Here is a 22,383-nt window from a genome sequence, read left to right as displayed (position 1 = left end):
GTATATGAGTTGTATGTGGGGTTATTATAGCACAATTCTTAGTCACACCACAGACCTCACTCATTTTCAAATCCTGGCTATGTCTATGTCTATGTCTGCTCTTCCTTAAGAGGATTCCTGATGGGTGTCTGTAAGAATTTCTCCCTTTTCTGGTCTAGATGTGTGTCGGGGCCCCTGCTGGGAATGGCATTATCAAGATCAACCTAAAAAACATCGGTGAACAAGAAATTTTCCAGCAGCAGAATGCATGGTGATGTCAATGGATGGAGCTTACACTGGGCCATGTGACTCGGGGCACAATATGACAAACACGCATTATGAAGTGGCACCGCTGTGTTGCTGTTGATGGTTTTAAGGCAAGTTGCTTGCTGTTTTAAATTGAAAGAAAGGTATTTGTTCTGTTAGGTCAACGCCCAACAGTATATACTGGCATCTACAGGCGGGGCCATTCTTCTCTCATTCTCATCAGCGAGTCAAACAGTGGAGCTGTGGACGAGAACCGAAGGCATAGATGAAAGACTGCAGGCTAAAAGTTTACTTGTAATACTAAACAAACTAGCAATGAAAACGAACACTCCTGCAAGCTAAAGCACATATTTCCTCATCACTGTCAAGTTTAGAGCTGCAGAATTTCCAGTTCTGGGATTATATATAGCTTAAACCCATATCAGAGGTGAGTTGTTATTTCTTTCATCATTTTTTTGCAGAAACAGTATTTTTCATTCAGCTCAATGATATTAATCAGGTTCTGGTCAGGATCTGATCAGGTTAAGTTTTGCTTAATGAAACCGTCTGAATGAGCACATTTGTAAGATTTAAAAATGAAAATGAGTAAAATACATCTTTGTCTTTCTCCATTCATGCACTAAAGTTTGGAGCCCTGTGAAATGTGGTACCACTGTGTTAACTGTCTTAAGGGCAGGATGGGATCAGAGGTCATAATGCAAGAATTTACCTATGGTGTTTAAAGACATAAGTATTATGTGGTGATTGGACTTTGCACCATCTGGTCTGTATATATATATTTTTAATCTTTTCCATTATGTTCAAATAATGATCAGTTTCCTCTTTATCCCTTCAGCTGGAGGAGGACGGCACCATGATGCTGATAGTAGCACGTCTGCTTCTGTTCTTAGCAATCTCTGTTCCCGCAGGTCAGACTGCAAAATGCCCACGAGTCTGCGTCTGTGACGACACAAAGCTCACTGTGACGTGTGTAGGGAAGAATCTCACACATATTCCTCCTACTATAAATGAGGTGAGTGCGACTTTCCACGTCTAGTACAGAACCCCACAGAAAGTCATCATGCTTGTGTCTTAATATCATGATCAGAGTTTACTGTCTGATCTGTGAGCAAGTGGATCAACACACTCACATGCAGTATTTGCAATGGCTTTTATCTCAGATCACAGTGAAACTGGACCTGAAGAGGAATAATCTTGGGGAACTGCCTAAAAATGCGTTCAAACACACCCCCTACCTGACCCACCTGAACCTGCAGGGATGCAGTATCCAGTCCGTCAGAGAGGGAGCGCTCCGGGGACTTTCACGTCTGGTGCAGCTTGACCTCACTAGCAACAAGATTGACATCCTCTACCAGGTATCTTCTTTGAGACGTGGAAGTGTGTTCAATTTAGATGAATGAATCAAATCATTCTTAGGCTGATGGTTTGAAATAAGTCTGTTTTTAGCTGTGTTGTTACTGTCTCCCCACCTGTAGGAATCGTTTGATGGTCTATCATCACTGAAGCAGTTGTATTTAGACCGGAACCGCATTGAAGAGATCCACCCTGGAGCGTTTGCTGCATTAAACTCTGTAACCCTGCTCTCCCTCACTCATAACCAGCTAGTCTACCTCCCCAACATGGCATTCCAGGTACACTACCATCAACAATTTGGGATCAGCAAGGATGCATTAAGTAAAAGTGAAAGAGAAGACATTTGAAATGTTGCCAAATATTCCGGTTTCAAATAAACGCTGTTCTTTAATGCATTCTTTTTTGAACATAACAGTTTCCACAGAATATTAAGCAGCTGTGTTCAACATGGAGAATAATAAGAAAAGTTTCCTGAGCAGCAAATCATTAAAATCAGAATGATTTCTGAAGGATCATGTGAGACTGAAGACTGGAGTAATGATGCTGAACATTCATCACAAGAATAAAAATATATTTTAAAATATATGCAATAGAAAACAGTTCATTTAAATTGCTAAATTATTTCACAATCGTACTATTTTCACAGTTTTTTTTTAAATCAAACAATGGCCGTCTTGTTCAGCATAAGAGACTTCTTTCAAAAACATGAAAAAAATCTTACCACAATCATACTTTAAATTGAGAATATATATCTCTTTTCTTTTTGTAGTGAATTCTAGAATTATCTCAAAGAGTCCCATTACTTTATGTTATATTCGTTCGAATCTGAGTTTACACTGATTTTGTTGGGTGGTTTGTGTGATAATCTTCTGTTATGAATCATTTTCCTCCTGAGTAATTCTCAATCTGTCTCTCAGGGAATGCTGAATATCCAGTGGCTGCGTTTGAGTCATAACTCTCTAAATAATCTGGCGACCGAAGCCTTTGCTGGTCTTATTGCACTCACACACTTAAACCTGGACCATAATGAACTCCAATACTTTCCTACCAAAACTATGACCAGGTAGCCACTGTTTTTTGACAAACCAAATAAATTTTTGTTGATTTTAGATATGCTCAGACCTTCAGAACTGACTGTTGTCTTTCTCAGATTGATGGAGTTGACTCACCTGGATATGAGTTTTAACCCCATGACATATCTGGTGGAGGAGAGTGTGTCCATGCCCAAACTCACACATCTGTCTCTGCACCACATGGCTCTGCAGGACCTGTCTGAATCAGCTCTGTCTCTGTCTTCTCACATCTCTCACCTAGATCTGAGCTACAACCAGCTCCCTTACATACAGGCCCTCAAAGTGTCCTCGCAGCTCACCAGCCTTAACCTCAGCGGTAAGCATGAATACAGCATTGCCCACGGTCTCAGAATTTAGTCTGTATTTAACCTTTCAGTCAGTACAATTATTTTCAGTATAAATATCAGTATAAACCAGTATAAATATATTTTATTCTAGTAATTCTATGAATTTTTATATTGGAAATGTAATATAACTACTACAAAAACAACAACACGAGCAGTAACAATAACGGTAATTAGATAAAGTAACAATAATTAAATAGAGTAACAATAGCGGAATTATCATTCATATGAATTAATATTATTGTTTAATGTTACATTACATTTGTTTATCTTAAAAAAATAGTAGTATATAACTAAATTATAAAGAAATAATAATAATAAGAAGAAGAATAGTATAATGGAAGTATTAACAATATCAACAACAATAAAACATTGTCACACATTTTCTTCACATGAGCGAAATTCTGGAGATTATATGATTTAGTTATTTAAAATATCTGAAAATCAAGCTGTGAAGTGATAGCTTTCATTCGCTGTCCTTCAGGGAACCCGATCAGATGTACGTGTCTACTGCAAGCGCTGAAGATGTGGACGCTGAGCTCAGGAATCAAGCTCTATGGGGCCTGTGCTTGGCCGCCACACCTCTCAGACGAGCCTCTACAAAATGTTCAAGAACAGGACCTCCGCTGCAGACCACATGACGAGTTGAGGCCGGATCTGATAGAAACAGAAGCAAAAGAAGAAGATGGAGTGCAAGAAAAGGCTGTGCCAGCTGTCAAGCCAAAGAAAAAGAGCAAATGCCCAAAGAATTGCCATTGTGAGGTATGTGAGATTATATGATTTAGTTATTTAAAATATCTGAAAATCAAGCTGTGAAGTGATAGCTTTCATTCGCTGTCCTTCAGGGAACCCGATCAGATGTACGTGTCTACTGCAAGCGCTGAAGATGTGGACGCTGAGCTCAGGAATCAAGCTCTATGGGGCCTGTGCTTGGCCGCCACACCTCTCAGACGAGCCTCTACAAAATGTTCAAGAACAGGACCTCCGCTGCAGACCACATGACGAGTTGAGGCCGGATCTGATAGAAACAGAAGCAAAAGAAGAAGATGGAGTGCAAGAAAAGGCTGTGCCAGCTGTCAAGCCAAAGAAAAAGAGCAAATGCCCAAAGAATTGCCATTGTGAGGTGAGAAAGGCTCGGAAAAGGGCGGAGGGAATTTCAGTTATTTCTTCATAATTTAACAGATTCCTTGTTTTTGTCAGTTATACAGAAATATACACTTAAATGAATAGTTTCAAACCCAAAAACCTGCTGAACTTTTACTCACTCAGGCTGAACACCAGGCCATGCAAAAGGTGGATGAGTTTGTTTCTTCATCAGAACTGATTTGAAGAAATGTAGCATTGCATCACTAGCTCACCAATGAATCCTCTGCAATGAATGGGTGCCGTCAGAATGAGAGTCCAAACAGCTGATAAAAACATTAAAGTAATCCACAATTAACCCACATGACCATCAGTTGACATATTGTAAAGTGAAATCTTGTTTGTAAGAAACAAAGCTATCATAAAGACATTTATAACGTCAAACTGTTGCCGGTGGCACCCATTCACTGCAGAGGATCCACAGGTGATCAAGTGACGTAATGCTAAGCTTCTCTAAATCTCATCTACATCTTGGATGGCCTGAGGGTGAGTAAACTGTGAGCAGATTTGAATTTTTGGGGGAACTATACCTTAAATCTAATACATATCTCCATCTCACCACATTTTGTGTTCTCCTCACTCTCACTATCAAGGCTGCAGTTCAGCACACTACATGTGAGGACCGCAGCCACACTAAAGTGCCCACTGGTTTCCCTGGCAACACTCTTCTGCTTGACTTGCGTGGAAACCATTTCCATTATCTTCCTAGCAACAGTTTCCCCGGCGTCCCAGAGGTGGTGTCTCTACACCTGGACAGCTGTATGATCCATGAGATCGAGGGTGGCGCCTTCCGGGGCATGAAGGGGCTAACGTACCTATACCTGTCCAACAACCAGCTGTCCTCCCTGGACACAAAAAGCTTCGAAGGTGCCCATGAGATCATGTACCTTCACCTGGAAGGCAATAAACTCACTCTGTTTCCTTCTTCAGACACACTGGCTTACATCCCCAAACTCCTCGAGCTGCATCTGGAGAGAAACATTATAGCTAAACTAGAGCCCTCAGGGCTCCTCTCCCCGGTCCCCCAGCTGTCGGGCCTTTACCTCAGTAATAACATCATCACATCCATAGTGCCAAAAGCTCTGGATCCGGCACACAAGCTGGATGTCCTTCATCTTGAAGCTAATGCACTAACAGAAGTTCCGAGTGATGCACTAGGCCACGCCCCTCTTTTGTCTGAGCTCCGCCTCTCAGGGAATCCGATTCGTTGGATTGGGCCAAGAGCGTTTCGGGCAGTGGCTGAAAGTCTGAAGCACCTGCACATTGATAGAATGAGTCTTCAGAAGGTAGAGGTCAAATGACAAACTACATGAGATAATGTGATGCACTATTAAAGGGATAGTTCAGCCAAAAATTCTGTCATTAATGTCTCATGATCAAGGCCCAGGAAGGTAGTAAGAATATTGTTAAATCAGTGGATCAACAGTAATTATATGAAACTACAAGAATGCTTTTTATGAGCAAAGTGAATGAACAAAATGAACAAAAATAACTGATTTATTCAACAATTCTTCTGTTCCGTGTCAGGCTTCAACGTGCCTCTTTCTGGGTCTTGAACGTGTCAGTTGTGTTACTGTCTGTGCAGGGACAGAAAGCTCTTGGATCTCACCAAAATATCTTAATTCATAAAGGTTTTATGGGTTGGGAATGATGAGGGTGAATAATTAATGACAGAATTTTTCTTTTATGAGTGAACTATTGCTTTAAATGATAAAGAAACAACAGTTAATCCTTGCTTTTACTAATCTGGATAACAGAAAATGTTCTTTCTCTGTCTCCTTGTATGATTTGTGGTCGTAGATGAGCACAAGCTCTCTGGCAGGGTTTGGTCCTGGTCTGTTGTCTTTGTCTCTGGAAGAGAATCAGTTAGAGGAGTTGCCTGACCTTTCACCTCTTACTGGACTTCGATATCTTACCCTTAACAAAAATCCATTAATGTGTGACTGCAAATTACTTCCATTTTACAGGTGAGATATCCATCCATTCATCTGCAGTTCTATCTTACAAATTATAGTTTATTACTGATAACAAATGTAATTATGGAAATAATAATTTGTAATGTATTGTTGTTATTAAATTATTATTAAAATTATCTATTGGATTACAAATATACTATAATGGACTACTTTTTGATTACTTTGTTTTAGATTACTTTTGAGCAAAAATACATTCCATTATTTGTTATTAACATCATGAATTGTATTAAACATTACGCCAGGGTTTCAGGGGATTTAAGGCTGGAAGACTTTCCAAATGTATAAAAGCAGTAGAATTTCTGGAAGAAAAAAAAAGAATAAGGAGGAATCAATCTATCTATCTGAACTTTCTTTCAGATGGTTGAACAATGTGAGTCTGAGGGTTGAGGCCGTGTGCGGTTACCCCTCTGAGCTACGAGGTCAGTCTGTGATGGAGGCAGTCATCTATAAGAACTGTTCTGGAGAAAATGCTCCTTCCTTCAAGGAGACCTCCATCCCTACCAAAGACCCTACACCAAACAAACCCACGCAGACCACAAAGGCCAGACCTGTGCAATCTGAGCCTAATCCTAAACCAGCGAAGCCCAAACTGACAGCGGCACCAAAGAAAAATGAGTTTGATGAACACAAACCAGTGCAGGCCCTGAAAAAGAACAGGCCAAACAAGAAAAAAAAAGGGAAGGCGGCCAAGAATTAAGTCATCAGTGAAAAAAGCCATGGAGTTGTTGATTTAAACTAAGATATATTTATCAGGTGAACACATTTACTATTTAGGTAAAGCTGTTAAAGACCATAGTTGCTACTGTATTCAGTCTTTATGCCCACTGTCCACAGTTCTTTAATGTGCAATTTATTTAAAATTATAAAACATTCCAGCAAACGTTGTTTTTTAGCATATTAGATTAGATTATATTCAACTTTATTGTCATTATGCAGAGTACAAGTACAGAGCTAATGAAACGCAGTTAGCAGAAGTGCAAGACTATAGTGTTTTATATACATAAGTGCAGAGTAAGTGAAGCTATGATATACACAATGTACAGTGGAGTTTCTATAGACAATATTAAGCAGATTATGTACAGAATATAAACAGGAATGCAATGTAGGATTATATATACATTATGAACAACAGCAACGTAAGAACAGTGGTAATAAATACAGTTGGATGAGTGTACGAGAGTATTGTTAAACAATGTATTCTATGCAAAGTATCAGTAGTGCAATAATATTTTTATAGAAATGGTTTACTGTGCTTTGTCCAGTAACAAGTCTGTGTTGAGTAGACATGAGGTACTGTGTCCAGTGCAGGTTAGGTTGGTGGTGTGGAGTTCAGAAGGTTTATGGTTTAACTCAAATAAGGGTTTTAATAATTTTTCGTATGTGTCATTTCAAATAAATCCTTTATTCAAAGAAATATTCTGAATTTCCTCACAAAGGTATATCGTTATACAAAGTTATAATAATTCTCTGTCTTTTCCTGAGTTTTCAATTTCATAAAACACTTTTTGAAAAACATAACATAGTAACACAAAAACATCTAACAGTAATTAATATTATGGCAAAGGTGATTGCAAATGTTTGTTTTTGAGATGTGTTTGTGATATTTTGAATGCAGTGCTTCATTTGGCAAGATATGTGACATTTTATGAAGTACTTTAATTTATGTGCATGCGTTCCTTTAAATCTGGAACTATTACGCAGCGTGATCATCTGGTTCCATGGTGTAATGGTTAGCACTCTGGACTCTGAATCCAGCGATCCGAGTTCAAATCTCGGTGGAACCTACTGTTTTTCACTTGATTACAAAACAGTAGCGTTAACTATAAAATCTATGTGTTGAGAAAATCAGCTTATCAAATACATTATTATGGTTTAATATAAGCAGAATTCTAAATATTGCTTTATTTTATGGACAACCTGTCACTTATTATTGTTCTCACTCACTCTCGCGAGATCACACCATTATCAAACATGGCGGCCGCGATGGATGTAGACACCCCGAGTGGCGCTAACAGTGGAGCCAGTAAAAAGCGTTTTGAAGTGAAAAAGGTACAGTATTGAGACGTCGGTATTAAGTATTGATGGCAAGTATAAATACACATTTAAGACGCTTAGTCGCTTGAGAATGTCAACTCTTTCACAGCGACGTGTTTATAATCCCCGGTTAGCATCGGCGGCGCGTTCTTCGTCATTAATATTAATCACTTGAATGTGTTCTTAATATAAGTAAATTTTTCATATGTCTCAGAAATATGCAGAATTTTATATCAAGTAGACAAATGTAATTTGAACTCTTGTACATTCTGCAGAGTAGTACGAGAGATTATTTAAACAGGACACGCTAATAGAACTCACTCAGAGACTCAGTAATTTCTTTAGCTAGACAGCATTTTTAGAATCATAGACGCGTTCCAAACGTTCCATTTTGAGCACCGTAGGCGCTTTCAGAACGATAGATTTGCTCATTTTTGACATAGACGCGTTCGATTCGAACAGTTTTGAACTTCGTAGACTCATTCTAAGGTGAGTGTGAATTCACCAAGTAAAACATGTTCCTGGGTCAACATCCTTGTTGATCCTGGAACAACATTCCAATCAACCAATCAGAATTGAGGTATAACTTTACAGGAGATGTCTGTTTTAGGTTTACGATCAGGATTAGGTGCTTCTACACTCTTGTTAATCAGATATCATTTCAGACTGATTTTAGGAATAAATTATGGGTAGGGTTACGTTTAGGGATTGGGATTAGGTTTGGGTTAAGTTTTGGACTGAAATGTTGATCCAGGATCAACAAAAGATCTTGATCCAGGAACAAGTCTTACTTGGCAAAATCACACTCACCTCATTCTAACGTTCGATTTGATCGTTTTGGACTTTACAGGCACGTTCAGGCAATTCGAACACTTATTTTTTCAACACACATGGTAATCATTAGTACTACAGTGTATATACGGAAGCTCCATGATATCACCAAGTAAATTCTGTCAGTTTTGACTTGATCTCTGTGAATGGATTGTAGATCTGTAACAGGCGTTTTATTTCCTGGTGAATTGAGATTTACATTGGGTTGGATCTCAGGGTCACTGTAAAATAAACTAGTTTTGAATTGCCATGGAATTGTGTTGCGGAGATTTGTTCGATTGAATTAATTCCAGAAGCGTGTTTCCCTTGCAGTGGAATGCTGTGGCTCTGTGGGCTTGGGACATCGTAGTGGACAACTGTGCCATTTGCAGAAATCACATTATGGACCTCTGTAAGTATCAGCTCCTGTCTGGTCTCACCTGACTGTATTCTAGGTTCAGTTTCTTGTTTCACACCCTTTCAGCTGTTATTTAGTGAGTTTAAGTCTAGTTCATCTTTCTTCAGGTATAGAGTGTCAGGCCAATCAGGCGTCAGCTACATCAGAGGAGTGTACAGTGGCCTGGGGAGTCTGTAATGTGAGTTTGATGACACATTAAATGAATTCAACATATGGACTTTGTCTGTTCGGTTGTGGTATAACTGTGTGTTTTTGTTGCGCAGCATGCGTTTCATTTCCACTGCATCTCTCGCTGGCTGAAGACCAGACAGGTGTGTCCTCTGGACAACAGAGAGTGGGAGTTCCAGAAGTGAGTGATTTTGTTTCTTTGTTAAAAGGGAGGCAGACCCAGGAACCGTATTAATAGGGAATATTAGTTCACTGAAAAATAAGTCTAGACCCCTTGAACACGCTCAAGTTAACCAGTATTGTGCATTACTTTATTATGATAAAATATGTATATGCTAAATATGATTTATGAGCAGCTGAACATGATAGAAATTACTTATAATGCATTGTTGTTCTAATCCCATATTTTCTGACATGCCTTTTATTGGTTGCGAACATCCATGCTTGTATTAATAATCATCTTTTGTTGCTCTGTTGTTCAGGTATGGCCATTAGCAGCCCAGTGTCTGTGCTTCAGAGCCAGGATTTTCTTTCCTAAGAAGCATTTTTGTTTAGACATCACCATTCTCTCCTTGTCAAAGGCCCGATGTTCCACATTTAAATTGTGCTAGTTTTTTTATTTCTGTGCTGTATGCAGCTCTCTGAGCTGTAAATTATCAATAAAGTCTCTTTAAATTCAGCTCTATCAGTTCCAATATTTCTGAAATTGGATTCTTGTGTTAATACAACTTAAATATTCATGTGCTGCTGTTTACATTAAGGTTTTATGCAAGAAACAGAACAAGCCCAGTCACATCATCTCTTGTGTTAAAATAAGAAGTAATGTGGAGAGAAATCTCAAGTTAGGAGTTCAGATCTAAACATTTGAATTGAAGGAACCTGGGCCTGTACCATGAAGTTAGTTTGCACCTATTCTGGGTTTTAGTGGACCAGTCAGATATGAGCAAAGTTACACCTGTCTGAAGTAAAAAAAAAAAAAAAGTCACTCCCCAAGTTTCTCTTTCTCCAAATTAAAGGTCACTAGTACGAAAAAAAAAAAAAAAACTAAAATTGTCCATCGCGGTGCATATCCCTTGTTCTCGGTCAGTTCACAGTTGAAGAGTTTCTACTGCACCTGGACTGTATATCTCACATATAAACAGTACTGGACTCTTATCTATTAAACACAAAAGAAGATATTTTGAAGAATGGTGGTAACCAGGTAGTTGACAGTAGTCATCGACTTCCATAGGATTTTTTCCCATACTGAGGGTGAGTAAACAATGACAATTCATTTTTCAATTCATCTCTTTAAGTCAAACACAATTTCAAGTCTAAAACAAAACAGATGACTTACATTTGCAACAACCAAAATGTTTATTGAATTAAATGGTGAAATACATACAAGATGCTAATTTGTCACAATAAGAAAGTTGTTCATGATTGAATTTTCACTTTTTGCATTTATGAGAGACAAAACAAAACAATGTTAGCTTACACTGAGGGTGAGGAGAGCAAAATAAAAAACCTTTAAAAGAAACACCCATGAAATCTAAACAGGAAGTGAATGACTGATTGCTTTGGACAGGGAATATGTATTAATATGTATAAATATAATCTAGACCCGTTTTGATCCGGATCCCACTGGATAAGACCAGAAACAAGCTATGTAGCAAACTGAATGGATGAAGGTGATCATAATTAATACTAAATCCCTGGAATGATTGGCTGCTGAATGGATAGCACATTTGTTAAATCCAGTTTGTTAATGCAGCAACTGTCCGCTGGATTAGGCTCAAATCCAAAACCTGTAATATTCTGGAGAAGAGACCAGGATCAGAAGTGCTAAATGTGTCCACCTCAGTGAAGCCCACAATATAGTTTGTCCCCAACAAAACTTTAAATGAATAATCCCAATTCTTATTTCAAGCGAATCCCCCCCACCCCGCCCAAAATGCGCCACATCTCTGGTCTTGTTCCGATACTCTTTCATAGTTTCTTCTTCCTTCATCAGCACAGACTTGTCTAAAATCAGCATCTCACATGGCTCTTAAGCTAAGTGCTGTCTGTAATTTATGGAAAGAAACCCAGTGAGAAAAAGCTACAGCAGAGTATTGGAACTGGACCTGAACTCTTTCAGCCCTTTTTAAGGCTGCTGGCCGCCAAATTTGGAGCTGAGTTTGTTGATCACGGCCAAGATTTTGGGGTTGCTCTGGTATTTGGAGATGTTGGCGGGGTTCTGCGCCACATCCTGGAACGCTGCCATCACCTCTGGGTCCTGGAAAAGAGAATGTATAAACGATTTATCCATAATGTAAATATTACAGGAATGTCAGATACGGGAAAGTTTATTATAGACATTTATGAACATGGTTCAATACTATATCATTATTAACTGACCCAAGTAAACCAAAATAGGAAAAGTAATAGCAATTAATAATTTCCATTGTTCATCTATGAGTCCAATGTATTGTGAAGCATCTGTGTAACAATAATCCACACATCAATTTTAAAGTTTTAAAAAAAAAAGAGATTAATACTTTTTTTCCAGCAAGGATGTATTAAATTGATCAAAAGTGACAGTAAAGACGTTTACATTGTATAAAAAAATTTTTAATTTGTTCTTTTGACGTGTTTTCAACATCGATCAAGATCAGAACTGAGCTTGAGCAGCAAATCAGCATATTAGAATGATTTCTGAAGAATATTAAAGACCAGAGTAATTATGCTGAAAATTCAGCTTTACAATCACAGAAACAATTTACAATTGAAAATGTTCAAATAGAAAACAGTTATTTTAAATCGTAATATTACTTAACAACTGTACAGCTTCAGCGTGATGACTTCCTTTCAAAACATTTTAAAAATCTTACCAATTCCAAACATTAGGATGGATGTGTAATCGTTTGTTCATCGGTACGTTTAGTGAACCATTTGAACTAAGAATCATGAGAAATGTATAATCACTATCGATTATACATCGATTATATATATATTATATATCGTTTTAATTGAGATAAGTTCTCTGGTCCTGAAAAATACAATGAATAAGTTCCCTGATTATTACAGGCCTTCTGTGACTTTAGTCTGTAGAAGAGGTCTACACGGAGGACCCGAGATCTGAGGACCCAGCACCTGACCCGGGGTCCGTATGGGTTCGGGGCTATATTTCAAATGGTCAGTCGGGTCCGGGTCAGGTCCCAATCTATTACTTCAGGTCCTGGGTCTGTTTAACATTGTGTGTAATACCCGAGTTGATCGTACTCGGAGAACACTCGGCCGTTATCAGAGTCAGTCAGCATGTGGTGTTTTGTAACTTTCAACTTACATAATTAGGATGAGAAAAGTGCGAGTCGGTATTTTGAAATAAGGTGGAACTGCATTGACTTTACCTTTGACAATTGGCTTTTTTATTTAGAGGGCTGGACATTTTCCACCATACCACGCTTTGCAGTTTCTCCAATTTTTCATAATAATATTATGAATTAACCGTCTGGTTGTTATATCTAAATAAAATTTTGGCTCAGAGCACAGAGATGATAGCAAATAAGTAAAGCTAACACCAGCAGCCATGGCACTGGACGAGCAGTCGTTATTATAATCAAAATGTGCAAAAAGTCTCAATTATTATGCAAGTTACGATACAATACGATACGATACTCGAGATACAAAAAATGCAAAACTGCAAAGTCGCATTTGTCATCCATCACCGTGACAACAAGGGGACTTTTGAATCTGGAATAATGAGTGGATTAAGCATTTCAATTGGCAAGAGAGGAATAACACGGATGGACCTTCCTTGGCGTGGAAGATTATGTGCATCACAGTCAGGTACGAGGAAGAAGGCTGCTTACATCAGGTAAGACAAAAAGTTACATTTTCGCAACTTTTTTATCGACTTGTTAATAGCAATTTGCAGTGGAATATGTGCCAATCGGGTCCAGTCAAGTCTATGTCTTTCCGGCCGAGTTCAGTCCATCTTTCAAATAATCAACGGTCCGCGTCGGTTCCAGGTAGTACATTTTTGACATTTCTCGGTTCTGCTCGGGCCTGTGTAGACCTCTAGACTGTAGTCTATCCAGTTGTTATCTCTGTGTAAAGGCACCGTCCTGGTGCTCAGCAGTACGAGAGTAACTTTACCTGCATGGCCATGAGAACCTCTGGGTCGTTAAATAGCTCATTAAGTCCAGGCATTCCAAACGGAGGAGCTCCACCAGCACCTCCTGAAGGATCAACAAATATCCACATCAATTACACCATTTCAAACAACTAAAGGGGTCGATCTTGCAGTAATCTCTCTTATGGTTCACCCAAAAATACAAATGACCCCATGATTTAGTCACCATCAAGCCATCCTGTGTGTATATGACTTTCTTCTTTCAGATGAAAACAATGACATAGTGGATGACATAGGCGTAAAACCTGTCTACCCTTGGCTTACATCGAAATCCTCTGACAATGTTCTTTACTTCAAATTTGTGACCAGTGTTTAGTTTTACCCTCTCCACTGTGTTTCTGTGCTCATCTTTTCTCGCCGGAGCTTCCCACTCTCTCCTGAACATGTGTAAGACGGAAGCTAGAGATGATGGTTTATAAAGTTTTAAATATGGACATTTTTTACATATACAAATGCATTGTTTCACTTCACCAGGCCTTTATTAACCCTCCGGAGGCATGTGGAGTAGGTTTTGGAAAATAATGAAATTGCTCTTTTTTTTTCTTCTCAATATTACGATTGCAATTTATTTTAATATGCATTTTTTTTAAAGCTCTTTAGGTTCTGTATTATTCAGCAAAGGCAAAAAATAAATCATTGTATAGTATGACCAACACAATATTAGCTATATGTTCTTTTCATGTCGCGATATTACCACAAATGCAATTAATCAGCCTAATGTGGAGCACTTTTTAAGATGGATTTATGCACTTTATTGGACTTCAGATTCTCGACCCCCATTCACTGCCATTATAAAGCTTGGAAGAACTCTGATTGTATTCGTCTAAAAGAAGAAAGTCATAATCACCTAGCATGGCTTGAGGGTGAGTAAATCATGGATTCATTTTTAGGTGAACTATTCCTATTTTGTTCTACAAGTCAATATGGATTATTTTATATACATAAACAGCTTAATAGTAGATACCTGGGAATCCTGGGAATCCTCCACGTGCCCCTCCAGCCTGTTGTCTGGCTTCCTCTTCCTGTACACACAGACAAACATTAACAGGACTGACTGCGGACAATTCTGATTCAGTGGCTTGATGCAAATCAATAAATTTCTTACCCTCTGTGCTCTCTCGTGCTCCTCTCTTGCTTTCTTCACTCGTTCTTGCCGTGCTCTGATCTCTCGTTCTTCACGCTTGCGTTCATATTTGCGCCGGTGCTCAACAATTTTGTTGGCCTGCGAGGGAGAGGCGGGATCACATGAGACACATTGAAGTTTCGGCATACTTGCTTTGCTTTTAATGTTTTTGACAAATGTACTCAAGGTTACATAAAATTACCATTATTTTGCCTCACAATATTTGATTTTCAGCCATTCACTCGCAATCAAAATGCTACCTTTGGTCATACATTTTAAATATACATAGTTTCAAATTTTGACGTCAATAAGATTTTATTTTGTGTCAAAAGAACTAATATATATATATATATATATATATATATATATATATATATATATATATACACACACACACACACACACACATATAGTGCCTTGCGAAAGTATTCATACCCCATTATTTTTTTCATATTTTATTATGTTGGTGCCTTATGTTAATCTGCTTTAAATTACTTTACTAACCAACCTGACATAGTTTGAGAGGTTAAGAGATGAGGAGAAGGATGGCAGATAATGGCCAAATGCCGATAAGCAAAGCGTGTCGCATCAAACAAAAAAGACCTGAGGCTGTAAAGGTGCTTCACCTAAATATTTAGTTAATACTTATTTAGCAAATACTTTTGCAATGCACTTATTTGAGTATTTTATTTTTTGGAGAAATTTTCCGACGAGTGCTTGCAGTGTTCGGCCAATCACAGTGCACTGGGTCAGCTGGCCAATCAGAGCAGACCGTGTTTGTCGGAAGGAGGAGCTTTTTAGAAAACAACGTGTTTGAGAGAGGCGGGGCATAGAGGGCCCACAATAATTTACAGTATTTAAAAAATAATGTTTTTTTTTTAACATTAAACCATGTCAACATATTCTGTTACACCAAATACACAAAATAATTAGCTTTAAAAAAGCATCATATGATCTCTTTAAATATAAACTATTACTATATTATTCAATTATTACATCATTCAAGAGAGTTCTCACAGAATGGCAAATTAACAACTTTTCTCTAAAAAATAAATACAAATAAAAAAATAATAATAATAATTTCACCAGTTCAGCGTTCTGCATAGATACCTTTGGTTGGACTTCTTTAAGCATGACACTGGCCTCTTCATCATAGTCCAGTTTACAGGCCATGGCCAAGTCTCGAGCGGCCTCCTCCCAGAGACCCAGCAACCTGTCCGAACGAGAGATCTTTATCAGCCTCAAGGCAGAAATCAAACCTCTTCCATCCAAATCTAGCTGTAGTCCGTTACTTGTGTGCCTTCCCCCTCCACTTATAAGGCTGGGCTGAGTCTGGGTTGATACTGATAGCTCGGTCACAGTCTCTGATTGCAGCGTTGGGCTTCTGCATTTTCACATATACACTGAAAGACACAAACAGATGGAGTTACTCAACAGCCAATTGAACCAGGTCACTAAAACCAAAGCAGGGATGGGATGATACCTGGCTCTTTTGGCATACAGAATGGCCAGTTTCGGGTTGAGTTTGATGGCCTCTGTGAAGAGCTCTAGAGCTCTCTGTAGGTCACCTGAAAAGTAAGCATGTTTTTTTTTAATTATTAACACAACTAAGGATATATAAACTTTGATTAGATTATAACAGATTGCATCATTTCAAATAAGAGGCAGCTTCTGCACCGTCTCCTAACACTCCTATAGCCTCATTCTTCTTCTCATGGGCCTGGTCCATCATCTCATCTGTGACCTGACAATAAAGAGAGCATTTCATCATCCCGTTTGAATAATTTCACTTTACACTAAGAGCTTGATGAAAGTATTTTAAAAAAGAGCAACTCAACACCTAAGTCACAGCATCAGAGGTTGTCTATGATGAATATTTACAACCTCACATTGATTTAAAGGAGTCACATCGGGTCAAATTCTTGTCAAGTCTTGCTTAATATAGTTTCTCAAGACTATTTATCAGAGCCATTTTGTGTAAATGTACATCCGTGTTCTTTGAATGTGAAATCAGTAACCTGTGATATTCTGAGCTGGAATATCTTAGAAGTCTGATAGTGTACAAAGCACAGTTTTTCTTGCATAACTACTTCCAAAGTCAGCAAGCGTACAATAACTATCAACTACTTGTGTAATGTATTCCAGGCTTTAGCTTCAACCAATGGTCTTTTTAGACTGAGGAGGATGTTTTGAGTTCTGCGCATCGCAGTATGCTTTTATAGTACAACAAACTCTTGTCCCTATTCTGATTTTCCCCCATATTGTGTGTTTACCTCCATGTTTTCATAATCGCCCATCTCCTGAGGCTCATCTGTGTCAGGCTCAATCACTCCTTCATTGTCAATTTCTGAAGAAAAGTTCACATAGCAGCACAAGCATTAGAAACTGCTGCTAGAAAATAAGAGCATATTCTCCAAAACAGACATTCGCAAATGATAAATCTCACCAGGCACAAAATGAGATTAAAAATCGACCGTGCAGGGTAAAGCTTTACTGGCCAGTTATCTGGGAAAATTTTTAGGGATTGCAACATAAACTATATTTATGCTACAGCAGACACTACACATGTTTTTACAATTAATACTTTTATTCAATGCTTTAAATCTATTAAAAAGTGATGATTTATGATGCAACAAATGCTGTAATGGTTAATGGTTTAGATATCAGCTTCTTATCAGACCCTGTCTGCATCTGTTTCATTGTCAACTAACTGCCCAAGTTTGAATATCAAAAATGAAGCTGATGTTCTACATTGCCATAGAGCGAGAAATCATGAGCCAGCAATGGCTCGAAAAGTTTCGTGAAAGTTCAGAGCTATTAACAATCCACAGTAAAGGCCAGAGCGATGGCATATGAGGAGCAAACAACAGATATTAAAGGAGATATTAGAGTCAACCCACCTAATTCACTCTCTGAACTCTCCGATGGCAGGGCAGGTTCGGGTTTGGGCTCTGGCGCTGCTCTGGGGGCACCATCACATGGACAGCTTCCCTACAGACAAATGAAAACACAGACAGCAGCAATCTTTAGAAAATGTGACATTGGACCACAAAACCAGTCATAAGGGTCTTTTTTTCCACATTTTTCGAAATTGCAGAGATCAACTATTTAAAGATCTGAAATCTGAGGGTGCAAAAAAATCTAAATATTTGAGAAAAACAAAACAAAGTTGTCCAAATGAAGCAATGCATATTACTGATCAAAAATGAAGTTTTTCTATGTTTACGATAGGATATTTACAAAATATCTTCATGGAACATGATCTTTACATAATATCCTAATGATTTTTGGCATAAAAGAAAAATCTATTATTTTGACCCATACAGTGTATTTTTGGCTGTTGTAACAAATATACCCCAGCGACTTAAGACTGGTTTTGTGCTCCAGGGTCATATATATATATATCATAATACAGCCCTGCCACAGTTGAAAATCACATAAAGTGGCATGGATCTAAAACTCCCGTCAAATACACACTGAAATGCAAAGAACTTCACTACAATCCACCAAAACTGGTGTTTGTAGTGTTATGAATTAATGTCACTTCAACAAATGATAACAATAATAGTAAAAAAATTTAATCTATTACATAATAAAACACACAATACAGAATAAAATAATACGGAATACACATCAAAGGTAACCTAGAAATGAACAAGCTAGTTATGTTTACATTCACTCTCAAGATCTACTATACATGTGGAAAGCATTTCTTTCCCCATTCAGGGTAAATGAATAGTCATTAATACATCCTTGTATATATATTTTATATAATAATAATAATAATATTTACAGACTGTTATGCTGTGTGTGTATGTTTAGGTTGTGTAATAAAGACTGAATAATTCTGAATGATTAATTCTTCTTTATTTCTTTTCCTACCTTGCATGATGAGCTGTCATTCTTTGTTGGTGATGGTATGTCTGCTCCCATTCTAGAATAAAGTAACACATTTAGATTTGATATGAGTCACAGAGGGATGTTTGTTTATCTGAGTGCTCCACTGAAAGTGGACAGAGCTAGAACTTTCTGGGAGCCACATGTCAAGCTGGATGTGGGTGCGACTGCTCACACAGACACTACACTTCGACATAGAAACCCACGTTATTACACAACACACTTCATAGTTTATCATTATAGTAATAGAAAAACATAACATTTATAATCAGTACTGAGTGCAAAACCATAAACCACAAAAACAGCACTGACCCCTGTAGCCAGCTCTTGAAGAAGCCCATCTCTGGTAAATGCAGCACAGATGGATTGTCTTTGCACAGCTGCACAAATGCCTTTAACTCCGACACTTTCCGTGGATCCATATTCCACAACACCGACCAAACTCACGCAGAGAAAACAACCAGCTGGAAAACAAGGAAAGGTGCGTAACTATTCTTATTATTAAAATTATAATTATTCTCGTCACATGACGTGTCCGATCAGAGAGCGAGTTTAATAAATTAGGCAACGCCAGAAACGCCAAGGAACTGTGTAATGCAACAGTGCAGTGAATAACCAGTAATGAGTGGTGCACGGGATTAACGCACGCGCTGCATAGAAGCTTCTGGAAATAACGCGCGAGGAAGCGCAATTTGTTACATCGGCGTGGAATTTTAATTATTATTTTATTCAACTGTTTCAATAAACGATCATTCAAAAAAATGAAACGTTAATATTGTACCTGAGAGAGCAAAGTGCCTAAAACGCGCTTCCCCTGCAGCGATTTGAGGGTCGCGAGAACGCGGAATTCTGCACAGGCGGGAATCAAACCACGCACTGCTATGACAAAACCAAAACAACAGGGGTCCTTCTGGCACTGCAGTCATTTGGTGTAAATGCAGAACATATACATATAGCTTCAAAAAAAAAAAAAAAAAAAAAAAAAAAAAAATATATATATATATATATATATATATATATATATATATATAAACAGCCTAGAGGACGTACTGTTTGGATTTCATAATTATGAAATGACCCATTTTAATCAATATTATTTTGTTAAATTGTAACCTGTTTTAGGCAAATTTTATACACATAAAATTTAAATAAATATATATTTGAGATTATTTTTTTCATCTCTAACACTAGAATACAACGATGAAATTACAACAAAGAAAAAAAAAGTACAAAATTAATTATTTCGATTTATAGCAATAAGCAAGAAAAAAGAAATAAAAAGAAAGAAACTAACATAAAGGTCCTCCATCATTCAGAGTCGCACATTGTAACGTTCATAACAGAGCTGTCCAATCAGAGCACTGGAGCCGCTCTCACTCCACCAATAGGAGCTCTAGCATGGGGAGTGACACAGTTGTATGAGTTGAGTACAGAACTGATATTGTGCGTTGTTCTCTTTAGTATGTTTCCTTTAGGGTAACTATCCGAGATCTGCGAACTTGTTCTACCTCATGTCGAAAGTTGGCGGATCAGTGCAGCTGATCAGAATCTCGCGTACCTTTCGACTGAGAGCTCAGTGCTTTACTGGAGTCCAGGTAATGTATTACAGTCATACTACAGTAACTAGTTTGCAGGTATGTCATTCAATGCAATGTATTCATTCAACTCATAGCTGAGTATCGGGGTCACGACAGGAAGCTTGCTGCTGCTCATGTTTGTGAAGACAAGCATTGTACTGGGATTGTGCAGAATATTAATGATATTAAGAAATAATATGATGTTTATGAGTAAGCACTGACGAAAAATAAATTGCATTGTAAATTGCTAGTCACCACCCTGACCTCATCATATATATGATGCAACTTATTATCTATCTTTTGCACCCCAACAAAAGATCTTGCATTAGCTGTTACAGTGTTGTGGTTTGTACTTATGTTTCAAAGTCGATGTTATTAAAACTTATACCTTTTTTGTCTTATTATACAATGTATAATATTGTCTTAGATAACATTAACATGCATTAGTTAACATTAAATAACATTAATTACAGTTTAAAATATATTGCAATAGAATAGTTATTTCACAATTTTTGTTTTTACAAGATTTACTATATTTCTGATCAAATAAATGACTCTAAAGCTTGGAACAGTAGTGTACATTAAAATAGGGAAGTAAAATGTTAACATATACAGTTTCCTGTAGATTTGTTTTGTTTTACAGGGTCTGCACGGTGTCACTGCAGGAATGTGTCTGTGTAAACAGGAGGATGGGAAACGAAGAAAGTTCCTCAGAGATAGCTGGGTCAGTCAAGCCCACACACACACACACACACACACACACACACACACACACACACACACACACACACACACACACACACACACACACACCCTCACCTCGTCACAAACCCAAATCAGTCTCTAGCCCTTGTTATAGATAACACTGTTGAAGATAATAAAGCCTTTACAAATCTTTCATTTAATAACATATTAATTGCCAAGAATATAATTGTAATGGAATGCCTACTTTTTACAAACAAATTAATCCTCAAGGAATAAAATACAATTCCCATTTTCATTTCTTTTGTTGTAAATTATTTGGTTTCATTTTGAAGTATACTACTATTCAAATGTTTTGTGTGAGTCTAATGTGCTCACCAAGCTTGCATTTATCTGACCAAAATGCAGTAAAAATTGTCACATTTTACAAAAAATTGTGAAATATTATTAGTTTACATGTACTTTTTTCTATTTCACTGTTTATGTATTTTAAAATGTAATTTGATCCTGTGATCAAAGCTGAATTTTCAGCATCATTACTCCAGTCTACAGTGTCACAAGATCCTTCAGAAATTATTCATACATGCTGATATGGTGCTCAAGAAACATTTCTTATTATCAATGTTAAAAAAACAGGTGTGCTTCAGTGCTTAGTGCTGCATGGTTTATAGATACCAAGACACATTTTTTTTAAGAATAATTGGATTAATAGAAAGTTCAAAAGACAATAATTTATCAAAATAGAAATCATTTGAAACATTATAAGTTGCTTTACTGTAATTTTGAAGCAATTTAATGTATTTGGAAAAAAAAACACATGGTAGGTGTACATAACATTATCAAAAGTAAAATGGCTTGCTCTGGGTTGTTTAAAAGCCTTGCAGATGTCTTGGTCTCAGGTGAGGTGACTCCAAGTCTCACCCAGACAGAGTTTGAGATTTGTCGGTAGTACTTGGCGTCTCTGATCAACATGCGATGGTTCTGGAGCCTCTTCAGACTCCTCCCAAACTGTCATCGCATCCCATTCGCTACATGACCAGTGACATCCCTTACCCATTCCACCAGAACCAGGACTTCCTGTACCTGACAAGAATTATGGAGCCGGACAGCGCACTGGTGATGTATGAGATCAGGCCATGTTATTCGACCCAGAACAACTGCTTTAACGCGTCTAGAGTGTGTTCACAGCACAGAGGAGCTGGGTGAAATGCTAAAAAGCTTGAAAGGTAAAAAATGAACATACATTTACAGGCTTTCAAGGTTTACATGTGCATCGGTATCTTACTCTTTTCTTTTTCTCTTAGGAGGAACTCTATGGTAGGACAGCTCTCAGCCTTGCCATCAGTGTTGCCAATTTAGCTGC

General features: G+C 37.8%; 3 protein-coding genes and 1 non-coding gene across 5 annotated transcripts; 3 read left to right on the top strand and 1 right to left on the bottom strand.

Moving 5' to 3' along the window:
* The first annotated feature begins 478 nt into the window (after positions 1 to 478).
* On the top strand, positions 479 to 7,474 carry chadla (chondroadherin-like a). The gene is made up of 10 exons (XM_059552705.1): positions 479 to 673; positions 1,082 to 1,258; positions 1,407 to 1,601; positions 1,722 to 1,877; positions 2,517 to 2,662; positions 2,750 to 2,988; positions 3,501 to 3,778; positions 4,753 to 5,445; positions 5,960 to 6,126; positions 6,493 to 7,474. The coding sequence occupies exons 2-10, from the start codon at positions 1,100 to 1,102 to the stop codon at positions 6,830 to 6,832; spliced, it is 2,373 nt and encodes a 790-aa protein (XP_059408688.1). The 5' UTR covers positions 479 to 673; positions 1,082 to 1,099; the 3' UTR covers positions 6,833 to 7,474.
* A 373-nt stretch (positions 7,475 to 7,847) lies between these two features.
* Positions 7,848 to 7,919, top strand: trnaq-cug (transfer RNA glutamine (anticodon CUG)). Its single transcript has one exon. It is a non-coding gene; the product is annotated as a tRNA-Gln (tRNA).
* A 111-nt stretch (positions 7,920 to 8,030) lies between these two features.
* LOC132113920 (RING-box protein 1-like) lies at positions 8,031 to 10,242 on the top strand. Its single transcript, XM_059522016.1, has 5 exons — positions 8,031 to 8,184; positions 9,313 to 9,391; positions 9,505 to 9,575; positions 9,661 to 9,746; positions 10,048 to 10,242. The coding sequence occupies exons 1-5, from the start codon at positions 8,044 to 8,046 to the stop codon at positions 10,058 to 10,060; spliced, it is 390 nt and encodes a 129-aa protein (XP_059377999.1). The 5' UTR covers positions 8,031 to 8,043; the 3' UTR covers positions 10,061 to 10,242.
* Positions 10,243 to 10,899: 657 nt separating this feature from the next.
* LOC132142645 (hsc70-interacting protein-like) lies at positions 10,900 to 19,651 on the bottom strand. 2 transcript variants are annotated; one of them, XM_059552668.1, is made up of 13 exons: positions 19,523 to 19,651; positions 19,054 to 19,205; positions 18,727 to 18,778; positions 17,745 to 17,835; positions 17,118 to 17,191; positions 16,522 to 16,588; positions 16,328 to 16,412; positions 16,137 to 16,247; positions 15,955 to 16,057; positions 14,827 to 14,943; positions 14,686 to 14,743; positions 13,685 to 13,767; positions 10,900 to 11,822 (listed from the first exon to the last, which is right to left on the bottom strand). In XM_059552668.1, exons 2-13 carry the CDS (start codon positions 19,161 to 19,163, stop codon positions 11,691 to 11,693), a joined length of 1,083 nt encoding a protein of 360 aa, XP_059408651.1. In that variant the 5' UTR covers positions 19,164 to 19,205; positions 19,523 to 19,651; the 3' UTR covers positions 10,900 to 11,690. The 2 variants fall into 2 exon arrangements, with proteins under 2 accessions (XP_059408651.1, XP_059408660.1); XM_059552677.1 differs by having other exon boundaries at positions 13,685 to 13,770; positions 14,698 to 14,743.
* Between the last annotated feature and the right edge of the window lie 2,732 nt (positions 19,652 to 22,383).

Source organism: Carassius carassius, chromosome 1 (assembly GCF_963082965.1).
Source record: "Carassius carassius chromosome 1, fCarCar2.1, whole genome shotgun sequence".
Lineage (NCBI taxonomy): Eukaryota > Metazoa > Chordata > Actinopteri > Cypriniformes > Cyprinidae > Carassius > Carassius carassius.
This window is presented reverse-complemented; position numbering and strand designations above follow the sequence as displayed.

Excerpts from the sequence above, each read along its gene's own strand:
- LOC132142645 (XM_059552668.1), bottom strand. The coding sequence starts at position 19,163 with ATGGATCCACGGAAAGTGTCGGAGTTAAAGGCATTTGTGCAGCTGTGC. Across the intron at positions 17,192-17,744 it reads GAGTTCAGAGAGTGAATTAG|AAATTGACAATGAAGGAGTG; the intron begins GTGGGTTGACTC and ends ACTTTTCTTCAG. Across the intron at positions 13,768-14,685 it reads AGGATTCCCAGGATTCCCAG|GAGGTGCTGGTGGAGCTCCT; the intron begins GTATCTACTATT and ends TTGATCCTTCAG.
- LOC132113920 (XM_059522016.1), top strand. The coding sequence starts at position 8,044 with ATGGACAACCTGTCACTTATTATTGTTCTCACTCACTCTCGCGAGATC. Across the intron at positions 8,185-9,312 it reads AGCGTTTTGAAGTGAAAAAG|TGGAATGCTGTGGCTCTGTG; the intron begins GTACAGTATTGA and ends TTTCCCTTGCAG. Across the intron at positions 9,576-9,660 it reads TGGCCTGGGGAGTCTGTAAT|CATGCGTTTCATTTCCACTG; the intron begins GTGAGTTTGATG and ends TTTGTTGCGCAG.
- chadla (XM_059552705.1), top strand. The coding sequence starts at position 1,100 with ATGATGCTGATAGTAGCACGTCTGCTTCTGTTCTTAGCAATCTCTGTT. Across the intron at positions 1,259-1,406 it reads TTCCTCCTACTATAAATGAG|ATCACAGTGAAACTGGACCT; the intron begins GTGAGTGCGACT and ends CTTTTATCTCAG. Across the intron at positions 2,989-3,500 it reads CACCAGCCTTAACCTCAGCG|GGAACCCGATCAGATGTACG; the intron begins GTAAGCATGAAT and ends GCTGTCCTTCAG.